The following is an 18721-nucleotide window of genomic DNA, read 5'->3' as shown; positions in this document are numbered from 1 at the left end:
TCTTCTGGGTAGATACTGTTTTACACTCAGTACAAATAACACATGTAATTGAGCAACCGGGTGGCATAGTCATTACACAGGCTTTCCTTTAGTTTCACTGATAACGCAAATAAAGATATTATCGCACAAACATATCGAGGTTTTTGTAAGAATTGCACGCACGTAACAGTGTGGCTGTAACATTAAGGTAGAGTTGCGCTGAAATGTCAATAAATCTTTGCTTAAGTCACTCTATACAGCTTGTTACATCACAAACCGAGGGATGGATTTCACAGGGAATTAGCCCAAATTTGATACGGAGCAAAAATAACATTGCTTTACATCTCAGGAAAGAGGTATCATTATAGGTCCAAAGTTTAGAGTGCTCGCAGCAGTGGGACATTTTGACCCCTCAGTAAGGTGTTCAGAATGATGAAATATGCAAGTAAAATTGGAGCAATTGCAACAGCACTTGAAGTTCTAAAGTCGTGATCATGCACTGAGAAGCGTGAACTTTTTCGCCAGAGTGTCTTTTTTCACAGTTGTCCGGGCAGACGGATTTCCATTTGAGAAACTTTTGAAGAAAGTAGAGGGCACACTCCGTGACTGAGACATCACGCCAAGATGAAAGTTTGCTTACTTTTTTTCATTTCTTGACAAATTTAGATTCTGTCCTTTGAACTTGAACCGCCAACAAGAGGACCGTGGTCCACTATGATCTCAGTGCCACATCTAAAGTGAACTCTCATCATTGTGCAATTTAAGTGTTCTTAGTACTTTTTCAGCTCATCAAACACTTGGAAACAGAGCTTTTTTTCCTCGTGTTTCCTTATTAGGAGCTGCACAAAGCTGGGAGGCCGGGGGTATAAGGGGAGAAAACAAATCAGCAGAGGCACGGAAGATACCTTAATTACCATTTTCTCATTAAGTTAATAGAAAACCGAATCAAAACAACATTACATTTCTCCAAAACTAAATGCAAATGAAAAAAAGATTGAAAATATGTAAAGTGAAACAAAACGCACAAGCTTCATGTCTGTAACATTTACAGCAAACGTGAATCTTCGGACAGATCAGTTCTTTTGAAATAATATCCCAAACTTAGGTGCAAACCACAGACTGACCCTGTTGCATTTATATTTCTGGGAGTTCTTTTGTCCAGACACAAAATATCTTTTTGCACAGAATTTAAATCGAGTGTTCAGATTGATTTACTATCATTTACACATGCAATATTAATAATAGCCTTCACATTTAATGCCAAAAAAGCATGTCTTAGATTTTATGCTTGATATTGAAATGAACCAGCTGTGCCTGCAACTACTGTAAATCACATGTAAAACTAGCCACACCTGTGAGTGTTTTGTGGGGATTGCGCTCATCCTTCATGTATCTCATTTTTAAAAACATCTGAAACGGTGACAAGATGGAGGCGCTTCTATTACTCACAAGGAAAAGGTTATTTATCTGAACTGCTGAAGAAGGTACAAGCTTGACCACATGGCAGCTGTAACTCTGTTGACATTTGAAGTGTGACTCATGTCACCACCCTGTCCCGAAAAGAGAGGGTGCCCAGATTGAAACTAGGGAACCTCTTGATCTGCAGTCAACTGCTTTGCCCCTGAGCTACACCCCCTGAGATTAACCCAAGGTTGTACTACAGACATGCTGTGAGTCAGCTAGTTGTGGGTTTCATCTCCGCTACTTGACTAAATAGCACACGACAAAAACAATTTGGGCCGGCAGGCTTTAGGAAGTGGGCAGGAAATTCAAGCCCTTCATGTCAACCTGCATATGCTCTGCTGGAACAAGACACTAGAAACCAAATGAGTTCCAGGATTTTTTTTTTCCTATGCTCAACATGTGTAGATGTTTCAAAGGAGACAGGATTTTTCCTACACAGCTGAAAAAACTATACGTTTTAACTATCTGCTGTCTCCTATGCAAAAATGAAGAGACTTTAAAGGTTACTTGGTTTATTTAATAGAAAAAAAAAGAATGTTGTACTCATGAACATACATTGATTAGTTTGTAATTATAAACAAATTAATACATCATAAACATAATCCATTAAAAATACATGGGTATAGCCATCAATTCAATATTATTATTAGTCACAATTACTTAAAGTCAGCAGATTGAACACATGATTCTTCCATCTACGTACAGCTGGTGTGTTGGCTGAACAGCAAAAGCTTGTTATATGCTAACATTATGTCATCTAATGCAGTGTTTCCCAACCACTGTGAAATGATCAGGTGTGCCGTGGAAGATTATCTGGCTCCACCTGATTAGTACTCCAAGCGATCGCCGTGGGTAACGGGCAGAACAATTACATTCTCTTCCCCTAGAGGGCAGTGCAACTAACTGCTCTAAGTAAATGGGTTCCCAACTGCTAGTAAAACAGAAGAAGAAATTACATAATAGTCATGCTGTGAGACGACACAGCACATAATAGCAATAGATAAATATTTGAAAAGAAAAAAATAGTATTCAATCTGACCTGGGTCCTGGAGAAAGTTCTGACTCAGATGAAGGTCCTAGCAAGAGTAGTGGTCAAAGAAAGCAAAAAGGCATACTGGGGACAAACCGAGTCAATTCCACTATACCTGGTGCCGTTGAAAAATGATCAATATGCTTCCTGTGAGATTTTTGTTGGTGGTGTGCCGTGTGACTTTTCTAATGTGAAATATGTACCATGGCTTCAAAAGGTTGGGAAACACTCATCTAATGTTGGCTTGAGTGTCCTAAAAAATCCCACTTGCCCCCCCAAATAGGTTCATATGATGTGAGAATGTCATCAGAGTCTATTCACCAAGTATCTGAGTCCAAAAATGTTCCACTTCAAAGAAAATTTCAATTACACTGGCTAACAGCAGCTAATAAAAATAGCCCCGCTTACCAATACAAAAGTTCAGCATATCCTCAAAAACTCACCTCAGAATTTCCTCTCAATGGACAGAAGTGATCTTCACTAACTCATCAGCTCATTTAAGACTCATTTCATAAAGTTTTACAGCCCAGCTGTAGCCTGTCAGGTAACAATCACTACAGATGAACGACCATCGCAGCTAGAATTATGTACTTGAATTGGGCGGAGGAAGAAAACAGAATTCAGTTGACTGAATCTGCAATGTACAGACACTTAGTTGTGAGATTTTAAACAATGTACCTTTAATAATTCACAGTTCAAGTCTATAACATAAGAGAGGAAGCAGCTGCATTCTTGTATGCAAACATTCCCGACCATGAATTCTTTTGGAAATATCAGCATGTGGTTTCTTAACAGCTGAATGGACCGCACAGGGAGTCTGCGCCATGGGTAGCTGCTGCACATTCTCAAATGAACTTGACCGTAATATTTAAATGGCTTCAAAATGAAACCACGGGTATGCACAAATGTTCTGCTTTGATCAGAGTCGTGAACGTGAGCCAAGGAGATGGGAAAGTAGCAGAGGAGTATTCTGGGAAATGGGAGGACAGCGAGCATTGAGCGGCTGAACTCTGGATCCCTGTCCCACAAGCAGGCTAGGACCCGGAAAACTTCACACAACATCTTTCTATTGTGCCACACTCTAGCTGGAGTGAGTTTTACTGCACTGTGTGTTATTTAGCCTCTATTTCTGTGAGACGGGGTATGCGGCAAGAAAAGAAGAAAAAAAATTCTGCACTTTCAATTTATCCAGCACAGCCTCATGGTGAGATCATTTCAGCTGCTATCAGCTGAAATTAACTTGCCCTATTTTCCAAGAGTGATACATTCTCTGTATTTGAAAAAAGATTTGTCCGTGACAGACGTGCTCTTAAAAACTGACACAAAGTGACTCGTTAGAATCAAAGTTTAATATCTGTGGGTGTGCGTCTGCTCGCTTGTCGTGGCGTTAACCTGCAAAACAATTATTCCGTCCCGCGCTGAAGCACACATCAACGATCTCGTGTCACACATTAGCATGTGTTCATGAATGTCTGTCTGCATGAGATGTGTGTAAACATGTATGTTTTCTTTCCACCCACATGTGGCTACACATGCATGTAAATGCTTCCCTGGTGTGCGATTTGAAGCGGACACATTTCACAGGTGACCTCCCTGCGGAAGACAATGAAACAGAAAGGGATGGGAGGCTCTTAGAAAAGGGCTAATGAGCTGGGTGGAGGAGCTGTGGGGAGGTCCGCTGGGACGAAGAGCCGGGAGACAAAGGGATGCTAAACACCCCATAACCCTTTAGTGACTTAGTGAGTCAGAGGAGCAGGAGGTATTGCTCTTGGCCATCTGTGACCCTTTTTTAACATACAGCACAGACACAATGTAAATGAAGCCCACAGGTTCTCACTGACTAACGAACAAAACAGTTTTTTTCCTGTGTGTCATTTTGTATTTGTAGTTAAAGCAATTCTTTGAAATGTTTTGAATATGAAAAGAAATGAAAGCTCAAGTAATTATGCTAATTATTCTGAAGTATAATCATTATAATTACCATGCAGTGATGTTCTTGGATTAGGACTAAAAATATAGTTTTTTCTTTTTAATTTGCTTTCTTTGTTTAAATGTTCCATCCATTTATATTCTTCACACGTCACAGGGGGCTGGAGCCTATTCCAGCTGCCATCGGGCGAGAGGTGGGGTACACCCTGGCCAATCTATTGCAGGGCTAACAATGAGAAACAGGCAATCATTCACCCTTATCTGCAATTTAAAATCATCCATTAACCTAACCCTACTAACTGCATGTATTTGAACCGTGGGAGGAAGCCAGAGTACCCACAGAGAACCCACGCACACCCGGCCAGACACTGGATTCAAACCCAGGATCTTCTTGCTACTCATCGCTCCACCGCATTTAAAGGCTCCACATTTTTGTACTGATAAAGAGAAACACTGCAAGTTTACCACCACATATAAGAAGAGGATGTGTAATAATGAGCTCCATGTTTCGTTGTGTTTCAATGGAATCTGAAAGACGTTAAAAAATCTGTTTCTCATATACAGCTGAGCCAGGAAACTGAAGTAAGATGCTCGCGGTTATTCTCCTTAGAGTAAGAATGAGAACTGAGCTGAAGAATCTGGAAGCAAAAAGAAGAGATCTGTTTTAATTAATGGCACAGAGGCTAACTACTGAAGACCTAAACCTCTGGTTTGGTTTATTGAATTATTTTGATCATTTAAAAAATGGGATTGTAACTTGGCAACAGAAGCCATCCCAGTGGTCAAAAAGTAAGGGGGAAAAACAGATGTTCCGAACACAGTGCCTTTGTCTTGGGTGAAATCAATCACAGGTTTTTCTTAAAACTCCATAAATATGTCCGCGTTCAAAAAACAGAAAAAAACAAACTGCATACTGAGCCTACACGAAGATGCCATATTTCAGCTACAACAGGCAGAAACGAGACTGCTGAATGTCCTTCTGGTGCTGAGATGACACCGAGGTCAGCGCAAACAAACAAACAAACTCCCTCCTCTTGCTGTCTGTCATGAGGTTATGGCCATTTACTGTTTTATCCATTTTTGCATGTCACAAAGTGTAAATGACTTGCTCGGTGAAGACCTCTGCGTGTCTCTGTTGCTTTAAGTGTGACACAAGTGACCTGCAGGACATCTCTCAGCCCAGCTCAGGAAGCAATAAAGCAGTCAATAAACTCACACACAGACACATCTCCACATGATTCAGCTGTCTTGCTAAGGCTTTACTGGGATCCTAGCAGAAGTAATAATAGGAATCGAACTGGTAGCGCCTTCCCAGCAGTGCTGAGTGGAGACTTTTACCACTCTGAGCACTTCACACTTCATTACCAAAACACTGTCTTCCCCATTTAGCGTTGCAATAATTGTTGTAATAATTAGCCATAATAAGCTCTGGATGATATTAGAAACATATGAGCATTTTTATGACTATATTCTCAGCGACTGTGAAACAGAACGCCCACTCCTCAGCAGTTTAAAGACCCACCTTGGGCGCTCCATCGCTCTCCCTCTCCACACTGCGAGCGTGAGTATGATTAAGAGTTGACATAACTAATAGCCTCTCCACTAACGCAGGTAGGGAGAGGCAGTTCAGAGTCTCCTAAGGACCAACGGGCTTAAAAGTGCTTTCAGCTTGCTAATGATGAGCTTGCTATCCCAACATCCTCTCCGCTGAGTGTGTACTCAGCTCGGAATCTACGCTGAGAGGTGTTATGCACAGCTGGAGTGGACCGCCGCCAAAGCAAGGTTGAGTAGATCTATGATAGGTGATGCAGACACAAACATACATTTGCATGCAAAGCCCGGAAGTCGGGGAAAAAAATCCAAAAATATTTGCTTATTTTTGTACTTAATAAAAAAAAAATTGTCATTCTTATTTAGGGTTCTCAGACTTGCTATCAAGTGTTTTTGTCAGTGCTGGTCTTCATAGATCTACTTGGCAGCATGAACTTAGAAAAATGATTATATTACCACATCTTACATCCCATCAATAAATGCTTTTCCTTTGCAGGAATTTGGGGAATTAATACAGATAACTCGATTGTAACACTGGTGATTTCCTCAAACAGACATTTGTAAAGCAGGGGCTGGACAACAAGAATATAGCTCTGGCTGTATTAATGTTTTGTTGAATCAGAGCTGAATAAATGTTGTTCTTGTTCAGTGTTAGTGGAGAGGATAAGCCTGTCATGACAAATGTCAAGATGATGGATCATGTTATAGCACTGCAGAGGATGAGAGAGAAACAGAGAGCCTTAAAAAAGGCTATTTCACCACCTCTTCCAGGAGTAATATATAAAAGAGAGAAAAAAAGAAACAAACAGAAAATTCGAGCTCTCCGGATGAGAAATTATGGGTTGTTTCTTAACAATTTCATTGCCTGTAATGATAAAATTCAGTGAGGGATTGACTGTGTTTCTTACATTTATTATTCCCCACAGTTTCCTTTGAGCAGAAACCAGCTACAGAACTAAGTGCTGGAGAGGGATATAAGCACTTTCTTTTGTTGCTATAACACCTTGTAGCCCATTTTCTTGTAGCCCTCATCTAATTACATTACCCAGATGCCCAGCTCATACATCATTAGCTTTCTCCATATGAACAGTCTGTGCACAAAACATCTTTCTCTGCAACACCCACAGGATCAGAAGTTTTCATCTCGCTGCCCTGTCTAATTCCATCTTTGTTATTCAGTAGTTATATGCCTGCTAAATAAGAAACGACTATAGAAGAAGCACTGGTAATATGACACGCAGTCTGAGGTTGGAAGGTGCCTCTCATCATGAGTCACCAAAGCTCGACTGAAATGACAAAGAAGATGATTGCATAATGTGAGTTTGCAATGAAAACCATGCTTATGGATGCCATATGAGCTGCAACTTCAACACAGCTCAAATAATGAATTTAACATTACAGCCACGGGAAAGTATGAAAAATGATGTTTTCCATGTATTTGCAACCTGTATGAACTCTTCTCCCAAAAGCTTCCAAGTATTTCTAATATGCCTTGGGGAGAATATACAGTGAAACTATCTTAAATGATCTAAAAAGTCCTGCTATTATCATCATCATCATGTAGCATGCTATACTTTATTTAGCAAAATCAGTGGCATTATGGGTTTTTTTAAATGCAGGATCAAATGACTTCTATAGACGACAGAACACAGACTTTTGGTTTGGAAGTGTAAACTAGTTGTTATATACACATCCTTCATGTCTCTGTGATGTTGAGTACAATTTAAACCCATTACAGTGAAAAACAAAACAAAAGGGATTTACAAAGGCACATACAAAGAAGCAGAAATCCATTCATTCATACAAATATAGTATGAATGGGTTAGGTTTAATAATTTTCAAGGGACTCTGATTTAAAAGTTAAAGGGTTTTGTTAAAGGAAAATAAACATGACCTGAGTTGGGAGGCGTAGGTGAGCTAGCATGTCGTACTACTGTCCTTGAAGACATTTTCCCTTTTTTTGCCCGTATCTCAAAATACGTTCAATGAAACTAAAATATTTAAAAAAGTTGTCATCAGTCACTACTAAAAAATAGTTTAGATCCTATTTTTGCTCTATGTAAGCTAAAGCTCAAACATTTTCCTCTGCAGGATTGAAATCAGCAGACGAAGATGACGTGAGCTGGGTTAACCACCTGACAGGAGCAGTCAGCTGACGCACACTGCGATTCTTCTGATATCAAAGTCCCAAGATCGCACTGCGTCACCTGCTCACCACTGAGGTGAGAGATTGAAGGTGGCTGTGGTGCGGAGAGAGTTGGAGAGAAAGAAGGCAGATAACAGAGATAAGTATCTGTTCCTCGTATCACACCGAGCTGCACAGGGTCCCAAACTTAAACCTGGTAGTTTATCTATAATGGGCAATCACAGCCTTTGGAATTCACCCAAACCCACTGGGAGGGCCCCCGTGACAGAGGGCGCAGGCCACTTCTTAAGCCTTAAATCTAAGATGGAGATCCAGTGTTTTGTGTCACGGAGTGTCCCCCTCTCTGCTGTGACTTTTACATGGCCTTGGCTGGTGGCAGGGAGCCTCCTCAATGGCAGGCCACTAAGCCAAATTGATTAGATGAAAGCACTCCTCTTTGAAGGTGTCAACCCCCCACCTCCATCCACGAGCAATTTCTCTAATGGCATCCAGGCAACCCTGTCGCTGCAGAGCCTCGAGGACCAAGACGGGCAGAGATTCAAAAGATTCAGCAGAGGAGCGGGTCGGTCGAGGAATGGACAATTTGTCATTACACTGCAAGTCTGACTTGGCAGGGGGGTTGAAAGTTGTAAAGTGGTCAGAGTGGAAATGGAAAAGAAAAAGTTATCCATAGATTTTTCACTTTGAGCTGAACAAAAAATAATGCCAGTTTTGTAATGGATCAGTGCAATCACTGTGATCTTTTTGTTAGCCTTTTAAAGCCACTCCGCATCAATGTCAGTGTACTTTTAACCACTGTCAATAACACTTGAGCTTCTCCCATTTCCTGATTGTGTGTCCTAAACAAGTGCTGTGGACTTTCTATAAAAACCTAAAAATAAAAAACACAGTAAAGTCAAGTTCAAGTCAAGGAAGAAACACAAACTGGATGTCCGTGTGTGTGTGTGTGTTCAGATTTCAGCTTCATAGACAATTATCTTAATCTAATTGCAAATTGGAATTGCAATGATCCAAAACAAAACATGCAGACACATGTGGTGTTGAAAGTGATCCGTCCTTGTTGCTCAAGCCCAAACAGCAAAACTGCCTGTTCAGGTAAAAATTCAGTTGCTGTCAGATTAATGCAAAGGAATGCATGTTTCAGTCACACATTTAAGTTTCCCTTGAGTTCCTTAAAGCTGTAGATACACAGCTCATAAAACATCTGCTCTCAATGGGGAAAAACACCATGGTGGACATCTATACTGATGTGGACAGGGTAATGTGTTAGGGACAAATTAATGCCACAAAAAGCCACAAAAGGCTGAATTTAGACACCCAAAAAATCAAAGGGAAATACTGATGTGGCAGATATCATCACTGCAACAACTAAAAATGATACTGAGTAGTTTGAATGACCCCTACGTGCTTGCATGCAACATCGAGGCATGCTCCTAATGAGATGGTTTGACCTGCAACCTCGTGAGACGAGCAGAAATGTTTCAGAGGTTTTCTATTGGATTTAGGTCAGGCGAGCTCATGACCAGTAAATGGTATCAATTCTTCCATCCTCCATGAACTGGCTTCAAACCAAGACCCATCTGCTAGTAAAATAGCTCACTTTTATTATCTTTGGCCTTAAAGAGCTATTAAAACACTAGCTCCCAATTTGTAGCAACACTAGCATCACTGAGGAATGTGCGTTTATTCATATGAAACTTTCAAAAATAATTTTAAACATATGTTTAAAACTAAAGCCGACAAACTTCCAGCAACACAAAGTCAGCTCCTGGTTCAAATCACTGAACTGTGGAGTGAAATTCTTTGAGTAACAGAGAACAGAGCATTCAATTTCGAAGCAAGCGCCATTAAGATCCGGTGTTAATTTAAAGTTTCAGACAGTTTCTTACTTCTGAAAGATTAGAATTTAGTGCGAAGTAGAGGCAGAGGCAGCTCCGGCATCCGTATAATTACGGGAAAATTACATTCATTATTGTAATTTACATCTCATCTCCAATCCAATTATTAACAGTTTGACCTGCATGGCACATGTTAGCATGGAAATCTAAAATGGGCTCCCGAGGCGGTGGCAAGAGGAGGGGTGGAGAACGGAAAGTGAAGCGAGAGGTAGAGTTTTGGGACTGCGGGAGATGGAGGAGGGAAAAAAAACAATCAATATGGCTCTAAAAGATGATGATTTTAAGTAGCCATAATTCTCTGCCTCAGAGCACAGCTGCCAAGGGTGCTGCTGCTACACTTTGATGCCTGATTTGCAATAATGCTGCCAGTAATTCACTCATCTGCATCTCTGGAGGGACCATCAGCTGTCTGTTTATCTCACTGACCATGTACATGCGATGCCAGTCAGCCTGACGCTTAAAACAAGTTTTGAGACAGCAACATATAAAAAGAGTTGATGTGCATTACATACAATCTCCCAGGAACTAATAGGCTGTGTAATACAACCCTGTTTGCAGTTTCTTGGTGAAGCGTCCCCTCACCGCTGCAACAAACAATACATGTCATTTGCTTCACCAACCTGATGACCTCTTTTCTACCATCCTTCTTCATCATCTTGTCATGTTCTCCAAACACTGCTCTTCATAGAAGTAAGGCTCATTACAGGAAACGTTATGTGCAGGAATCAGTTTTTCTGCTTAACCACAATCTAAGATTAGCTATTTATGCAAAAAAACATGCTTTAGAGCATGTTTGCCTTCAGTTAATCCAAAACGCTGCAGCAAGAGTCCTGACAGGGACTAGAAAGAGAGAGCATATTTCTCCTGTATTAGTTTCTCTTCATTGGCTTCCTGTTAAATTCAGAATTGAATTCAAAATCCTGCTCCTCACATACAAGGTCTTAAATAATCAGGCCCCATCTTATCTTAATGACCTTGTAGTACTATATCACCCTATTAGAGCGCTCCGCTCTCGCTCTGCAGGCCTACTTGTTGTTCCTAGAGTATTTAAAAGTAGAATGGGAGGCAGAGCCTTCAGTTTTCAGGCCCCTCTTCTGTGGAACCAGCTTTCAGTTTGGATTCGGGAGACAGACACTATCTCTACTTTTAAGATTAGGCTTAAAACTTTCCTTTTTGCTAAAGCATATAGTTAGGGCTGGACCAGGTGACCCTGAATCCTCCCTTAGTTATGCTGCAATAGACATAGGCTGCCGGGGATTCCCATGATGCATTGAGTTTTTCCTTTCCAGTCTCCTTTCTCACTCAGTATGTATTAATAGACCTCTCTGCATTGAATCATATCTGTTATTAACCTCTGTCTCTCTTCCACAGCATGTCTTTATCCTGTCTTCCTTCTCTCACCCCAACCAGTCGCAGCAGATGGCCCCGCCCCTCCCTGAGCCTGGTTCTGCTGGAGGTTTCTTCCTGTTCAAAGGGAGTTTTTCCTTCCCACTGTCGTCAAAGTGCTTGCTCATAGGGGGTCATATGATTGTTGGGTTTTTCTCTGTATCGACTGTACAATATGAAGCGCCTTGAGGCGACTGTTGTTGCGATTTGGCGCTATATAAATAAAATTGAATTGAACTGAAAGTTTGCGTAGGCAAAGAAAGCTTTCACAAACTCATCACCGTGACATCCAAATAAGAAAAAGTGTGGCTAGTATCTATGAAAAAAATCAGCAGAAGGTCAAACAGGTCTTCACAGTTTAATTCATTACTTTATGATTCTGTTCAACAATAATATCTAAAAGGTTTTTCCATGAGATAAAGAGGGTAAGAGCTCCGTATCAGATATAGAACAACACTGAGAAAACACTCTGTCTTCTGTGTAATTCACATGCAAGGCTTTGGAGGGCAGAAATAAGGTCCACACCCCACCATCCACCATGAACACTCAATAAAATTACACTGCATAATGACTACACGTTATAGTATAGTTACAGTCAAATTCTATAGTTTGTATCTACTGTAAAGAAACAGAGCAATCTACAACCACTCTGCAACACTGAGAGGGTTTAAATAAAGTTCTAAAATTTTTCTCTTAAAAAAATGTTCAGGAGATAATACTTTTTCAAATGCAGGAACTTTGATGGCTAGGCTACCAACTGTAAGTGCCTCGATGCATTTTCAATCATCCTGAACGCTGCGTTTTCAATCATTATTTGAGATATTAGATGACCTAAAATTACATACAGGTGGCCTGAAATTTTGTCCATTTCTTTTCATATAGTGTTTCCACTGAAAGATTGATATATTACACTGATACTCAAGGTTAATTAAATAAAAATAATCTCTAACTATCTCAGTCAGACATAAAACACGATTAGGCAGAACAGCGATGTCCATCTCAGTCGCTGTATTTAAGATAGCGGTGCAACGTGAGGCTTCCACAAACAGACATCTGCTCCCATTAATTTTTAATGGATTCATTTTAAGTTGTGGGAATGCTTTAGTTTGTTTAAAGATGTAATTACACACTAATCAATGTATATGAATGAGGACAGTAGTCTTTTTTTCTATTAAATAAAATGTAAACAAGTGATACGTTTCACTTTAGTTTTATTGCCATGGATTCACATGATTTAAATTACACTTAATTGAGCAGTTTGATCTGAATGTGCTAATTTTAAGTCGCTCTTTCAACACACAAACAGTGTTTAAAGCTATAAATGAGTTAGGGTAAAATCGTGGTGGTTTGTGTGAAGCTTTTTGACAGCAGGTCAGACAGCATCACACGCACCTGCTTTTTCCACGCTGTGCCTCTGGTTCACTTTCAGACTGCCACCATTCTCACGTCATTTCCATAAATCTTCACATTCTATCAGGTTGGAACGAGCTTTTGTGTCAGAGCAGAAGAGTAAAGTCAACTGTTCATTCATGTGCACGACTGTGTCAGCCGGCGCCTATATGTGCGCTTTGGCTTTGAACGTCTTAGATGTCCTTTGAAGTTTAAGACAGCTCCGCATCAAGCTCACCGACTCACCGACTTGAGCGTTGCCATTTCCTGATTGTGTGTGCCACGTGTGAGTGCGTGCACGTCCATCTTGCTCTGGCATGTGTGCTTTTGCTCATGCGTGACCAAGTAACCCACTGCGTCTCAGTTCCTTCCGTTGTCTCGGTTTCTACCTGTCTGTCTAACTTAGGGCAATGACATTCCCAGGACACCTTTCGAAGTCTCGACAGACACTCAACTCTGAATAATACACCTGAAGCATGTCAAGTATATTCACACTGTGGTCAGATTGGTGTCAGTTAGAAAAAGTTTACTTTTTTCACATCTGTTTGAGTCAGGATCTCACAGCCCTGTTACAAACAAATTAATAACATTGCTCACATTACTCCAATCCAGAACTGAATGGATGTGTTTTGACAACCTGTGGTCACCTTTATCAACACTGTGTCAGCCAAGGTGATTCAGAACAACAAAGCATAGCATTACCTAAGCAACACAGATTTTTGGGGGCTATAATTTAGTAGCTGAATTTCACACCACAAAATAAGCAGATACCCAAGGAGCATCAGTGCAGACCACGGTCTGAAATTATTACCTTTTGTTATGCTTGGCTTCCCAAGTAACTTTTAGCTTTCAGACGTCAGCTTTCATGTGCCTGACCTTTAAAGCTTTGCATTTTGAATGTCTGCTAGTGGCATACATTTCCTGCTCGTTCTTACAAAAGCACAGCACAGGCCTCAAGGTACTACTCACACTGATGATAATTTTTCTCTTCTTTGCATCAGAAGGCTACTTTCTCTTTTTTATACTGTACCACTCAACAATGCCAACTACCTTTTGCTTCAAGGCAGAAAATTGACTTCACGCTTCCAAATATTCCAGTCTACAGCTCAAGAACATTTCACTGGTCAAGTAGACCTGAGAACTGTGCATTTTTTTAAACAGTTATGAATGAATCAAGAATAAAGACAGGTGACAATAACAATTAGTGGTGATGTAAATGTTGATGCTAGACTCACTGGATAGCAGAGCAGATGGGGTGACTTCAATCTCACTACTGGCCTGGTAGGGCTGGAAGGCTGATGCTGAATTCATCTCACTGGCGAAGGGTTCTGGGCTTTGTGTACCTGTGGAACTGGCACTGGTACCGTCGCCTCCATTGTGAGGATCCTGCTCTTCATATATTGCAACCAGCTAGACGGAGAGGAGAAGGAAGTATTTGTATGTTAGCATGTGCTTTGAAGAAAAAAACGAACAAATAGATGGTGCCAATGGCTTGGTAGATGTGTAGACAGACAGAGAGATAGATGGTAGATGTGGAGATAGATGTATGTCCAGATGGATGTCTAAAATCATGTCTAGATGGCTAGATAGATTGATAGAGGTCTAGATGTTTAGATAGATAGATAGATAGATGCATGTCCAGATAGATAGATTTCTAGATAGATAGATGTCTAATATCTATCTATCTATCTAGATATCAATGTCTAGATAAATAGATGTCTAGATGTCTAAATGTTAAAAGAGTAAATAAAACTGCCAAACTGCCACCATGTGAGCACGCTTTTTATTCAGCTAATCTACTACTTTTGTCCCCATTCACAGATATGCATACACTCACTTTCTCTACAGTTTAATCTTGCAACATCTGCAGTCATGGAGCATGAGGTGCTCAGGGTTGCCAAGTTAGGCTCCCACAGCGAGCAGCTGCTCCATTCTAACATAGGTGATACGTTGCCACATTTCCCAGGCCAGATAGGAAGAACTCCTCATAGCATCCCATAATTATCTGAGTATAACACACACCACTGATTACTACAGCCAACAAAGAGCAAGAAAAAGACCTCATTTAGGTTAAAGTAAAAAAGACAATCAGCTGGAAAAAAAAATCAGACTGGCCATTGCCAACTCACCACATGTGTCAAAGCTTTACTTAATACTCGTGGACTGAGAGGGATGCACAAGGAGAGAGAGATGAAAGAGATGAAAGATCCCCAAAATGCTGCACAAGCTGTAGTCTTGGAGTGAAGGTACCAATGCCAAGTTGCTTTCATTGCCAGCACAACCTGTTAATAAACCTCTCTGAAGGAGATTAACCTCTCAATCCATCGAGACAGAGCAATCAGGCAGCGGCAGAGCGATAGAGATCGTGCAATACAGGAACAATAGCATGTATATTACAGACATAAGATGACTCCCTTTTATGTCTTGTGCTTCCTCCAGGTCTGTGTAATGGAAAGCTGTGAACGTGGAGGGAGCAAACAGCTATTGTGTATCCCATATCGCATTTGTCTGAAGGTAAAAATAGCACAAGCGTTTTTCTGTGTATTTGCTGTTTTTCATCACCTCAAGTGCAGGAAAATCTGCATATAAACAAGTTTAGAAGCCCCTGCTCTTCTTTGTGATTTAATTCATTCATATGCAGAGGATGATGCTCAAGCGTGCATGTGTTTGTGTCTGAATTTATGGCTCTCGGTGAGTATGCCCATGTGGTTTACTGTTGCTGTAATTCACCACACAATTAAAGCAAACTGTTTTGTTTAGGGTATTTTTTTCCCCTTCCCCTCTCTCTGTTTCCTTGCATCCCAATGCCATTCCTGAGACACACTCCATCACCAAAGGATTTCTCCCATTTCGCTCTAATCGTGTTCCATTTCGATGCTGAAATTACATTTCTGAGGTTGTAAGGGTTTATCACAAATTTACTTAGTGCAAAAGAGAGGCAATCAGAAAGGGGGGGGGAAAGAAAGAGAAAAGGCCTCAATATTACAAATCAGGCAGTTTGAGGAGGTAATATCGTGCAGGTTTGCTCACTGGGAAGTGTGATTATTAAGCAGGCAAGAAAAGCTGCTTTGCTTTGTGTTGAACTGCAAACACAGTTAATAGGCAAAAACGAGGATAAATATTGATCAGTGTGCCATTCCTGCAATCTGAGACTATTTTTAGGGGGGGCTTCTTTGAATGAATTGTTTAAAATTCTGCTCCGTCGGCTCCTTTTTTGAAGTGTTAATGATGAACAGGCCAGCTATGCGAAGGACCAGAGGCAGCTGTGAACACAAACAAAAGTAGAAGGGCCGTCTCCAGCGGCATTTGCGCCGCCCCAGCGTACAGTATGCGCGACTGCATGACTCATTAGCGACAAAGCAATCAAGCCTCCCATTCATATGTTTCTGGGAGCATTTAGCGATCCAGCAAGCCATCTCCCTGCCAGCTGCCCATTTGAGAGAAGTGGTGAATACTGTTGTTGGTGTTGTGGAGAAGTATGATTCATTTTTAAATACACCCCAAATCCCCCTAATTAGGTCCACTTTGCAGTGACGCACAGTCTTTCACCAGACACTCTAGAGAGCACTCTGCTGGTATCAGACACGTACAACTAAACTCATTCACACACTCTCCGTTTCATAATCAAATGGGTCCGCATTTATCCCGCATTCAATATTTATGGGCTCTTGAAAGTGCTCGTTCCTCCCTTCTACCCAAGAAGACATGTAAAGTTCTTTTTCGTACACAAGCTGAGGGCAGAAGCATCAAACTGCTGTAGGTCGTCCAACTTATAAAGCCAAGAAGAAGAAAAAAAGAAAATGCAAGAACTGGCTGATTCCCAAACTAGCAGACACATCTTTTGCTTTTTGCCGTGTCCGTTGTTGAGCTGATCTATTCACTGATACTATGTTCCATTAATTCTTCTATAAGTAGAGTACAGCTTCCTTTAAAAACGGCTTTTTCAACTATCTGACCTCAGACGGATGCAGCTTGCACAGCTATCTGTGTTTAATTTAAGTCTTTAGCAGCGATGGTCATAATACCACAATAAGACGATTGGTTTTTTTTAACTGTACTTTCTGCATTGTGTTTACCTGCAAGGCTGCAACTCTCATTTCTTTTCCAGAAAGGTCAAGAATTGCTTGTAGTCAGCTGTTTGAGCTGTGACCCAAAAAAAAACTACAATCGAAAGGTAGAAAAATGAGCTGGCAAACGGCCTAACCTGAGCTTTTGTTTGACTTACACGGTTATCATCAGTACAAAGTGTCTTTGGAGTACCCAATAAAGAGTCCTCGCCTTCCTCCCGCTGCGCGAGGCCTTTCCAGCGCCACCGTGTCCTCTGTCTGTGCTGTGGAGAATGGGACACACTTGGCCAGAGGGAAAGCTGACGCAATTCTTGCTGTTGACGGGACAGAGCTCAAGCGGCAACACACTGAAAGCCATCACAAAAACGCTTTCCCTCCATCTGGGAATTGGTCACAGCCACTTTAGAACTGAGACGATTTCACTTTTCACTTTTCTTTTTTTTTTATTCTCACACTTTCCCCCCTGTGGCTGCCGTACAGCGGCCATGGAGTTGCATTCAGAAGTTTAAAAAATAAGAGGAAAAAGTTTTTTAGCGATGAAGCACAGACGGGAACAGCATGGCTAATTGTCAAGTGGCATGACAGCTGAGGCTGAGGATTCAGAAAAGATAGGAGGGAAGAAGGAGGGAGGCTGGAGAAGAATTTTAAAAAGCCCCTGAAAAACAAGATGCTATAACCTATCATAAAACAGACTTTTATATGATAACCAAAAGGGTAGGGAGAGAGGAACGAGAGAAGGCGAGCACATTACAGGATGTGAGTTGAAGAAATGTTCCAGTTTCCAGTCTCAGGATAAACTCTGGAGCGATTTGAAAAACCTATTTAGCTCCTACCTGCTTCAGTTGACAGAAGCGAGGGAAAGAAAAGAACTGAACTGAGTCTTATTTCATGGGCCTCTCTCTCTCTCCAGTAGGGAGCTACAACACTGCCGCTACCTTAAGCCCCCGGAGCAAGGCTGACACTCATCCACTCTCAGCTGGTTCCACTGACTGTCACAGCAGCTGCCAATCAACCGCTATCTACCTGGATGCCTGAGGGCTGCTGGAGAGAGGCAAGAGCAGGGGATGGCGAGAGATGATGATGAAGGGGGCGAGACGAGGCAGAGGATAGGAGAAGGGAAAGAAAAGAGAGGAGTCGGATGAAGCCGGGCATTCTCTGCAGTCTGGGTAGAAGATGTATTTGGAATTCAGAATTTCCATATCTATAACACAGAGAGCACTGAGACAGGGCACCGAGAAAAGAAAAAAAAACAGAATCTCAGGGAAGCCTTTCATGTTGGCCTCCTTTGATCTCTATCCAGCTTTTGGCAGCAAGGTGGAGAAGAAGAAGAAGAAGAAGAGATGGAAAGGAAGCGGCTGAGGAGGGAACGAGGAGCTGTTTTGACAACCAAACCCCCCCTCCCTCCCAAAACTCCCAGATACATCCTTCTACCCACCCACGCACCCCAGCACCTCTGATCTGTCATGAAGCCCGGGCATTAGGAGTGGCACTGGTACAAAACAGCCGTCCCAAGTGCTCACAAAGTGGTGCTCCGAAGACACAAGACAACAGAGGTTATTAGAAGTCACGGGGCAGCACTCGCAGTGCCAGTGAAAACATGTAATACCTGCACTGCAATGCTCTGACGCTAATCCATATCTGCCACGGCAGCTTTTTTACAGCCCAGTGGAAGGGACGCCTGACACGAGTCAACCGGCGGCAGCCCCCCCATCCGCTCAATCCACACCTTCAATTAAAGAGCACATCCAAAGTCGTGCCAGCCTGCAACCTGCTGTGAATATTTATTGCTGTAGCTAAAAAGTCTCCCCTTAGAGGAGAGATTATTTATTCATTTGTCTTACTTCCCCCCCGTTCCATTCACATCACATCCAAATGGTAAAAT

General features: G+C 41.5%; 1 protein-coding gene across 2 annotated transcripts in view; it reads right to left on the bottom strand.

Annotated features, from left to right (window-relative positions):
- The window catches only part of LOC308385851 (partitioning defective 3 homolog), a 354241-nt gene that overhangs the window by 230764 nt on the left and 104756 nt on the right, over window positions 1-18721 (bottom strand). For both annotated transcript variants that reach the window (XM_080865038.1, XM_080865037.1), the window contains exon 3: window positions 14008-14182. In XM_080865038.1, coding sequence (XP_080721164.1) covers window positions 14008-14182 — 175 coding nt within the window. The remainder of the gene's footprint in view (window positions 1-14007; window positions 14183-18721) is intronic.

Source organism: Rhamphochromis sp. 'chilingali' (genome assembly GCF_963969265.1).
Source record: "Rhamphochromis sp. 'chilingali' genome assembly, chromosome: 18".
NCBI lineage: Eukaryota > Metazoa > Chordata > Actinopteri > Cichliformes > Cichlidae > Rhamphochromis > Rhamphochromis sp. 'chilingali'.
Note: the sequence above shows the minus strand (reverse complement) of the source record. Positions and strands in the feature narration are given on the sequence as shown.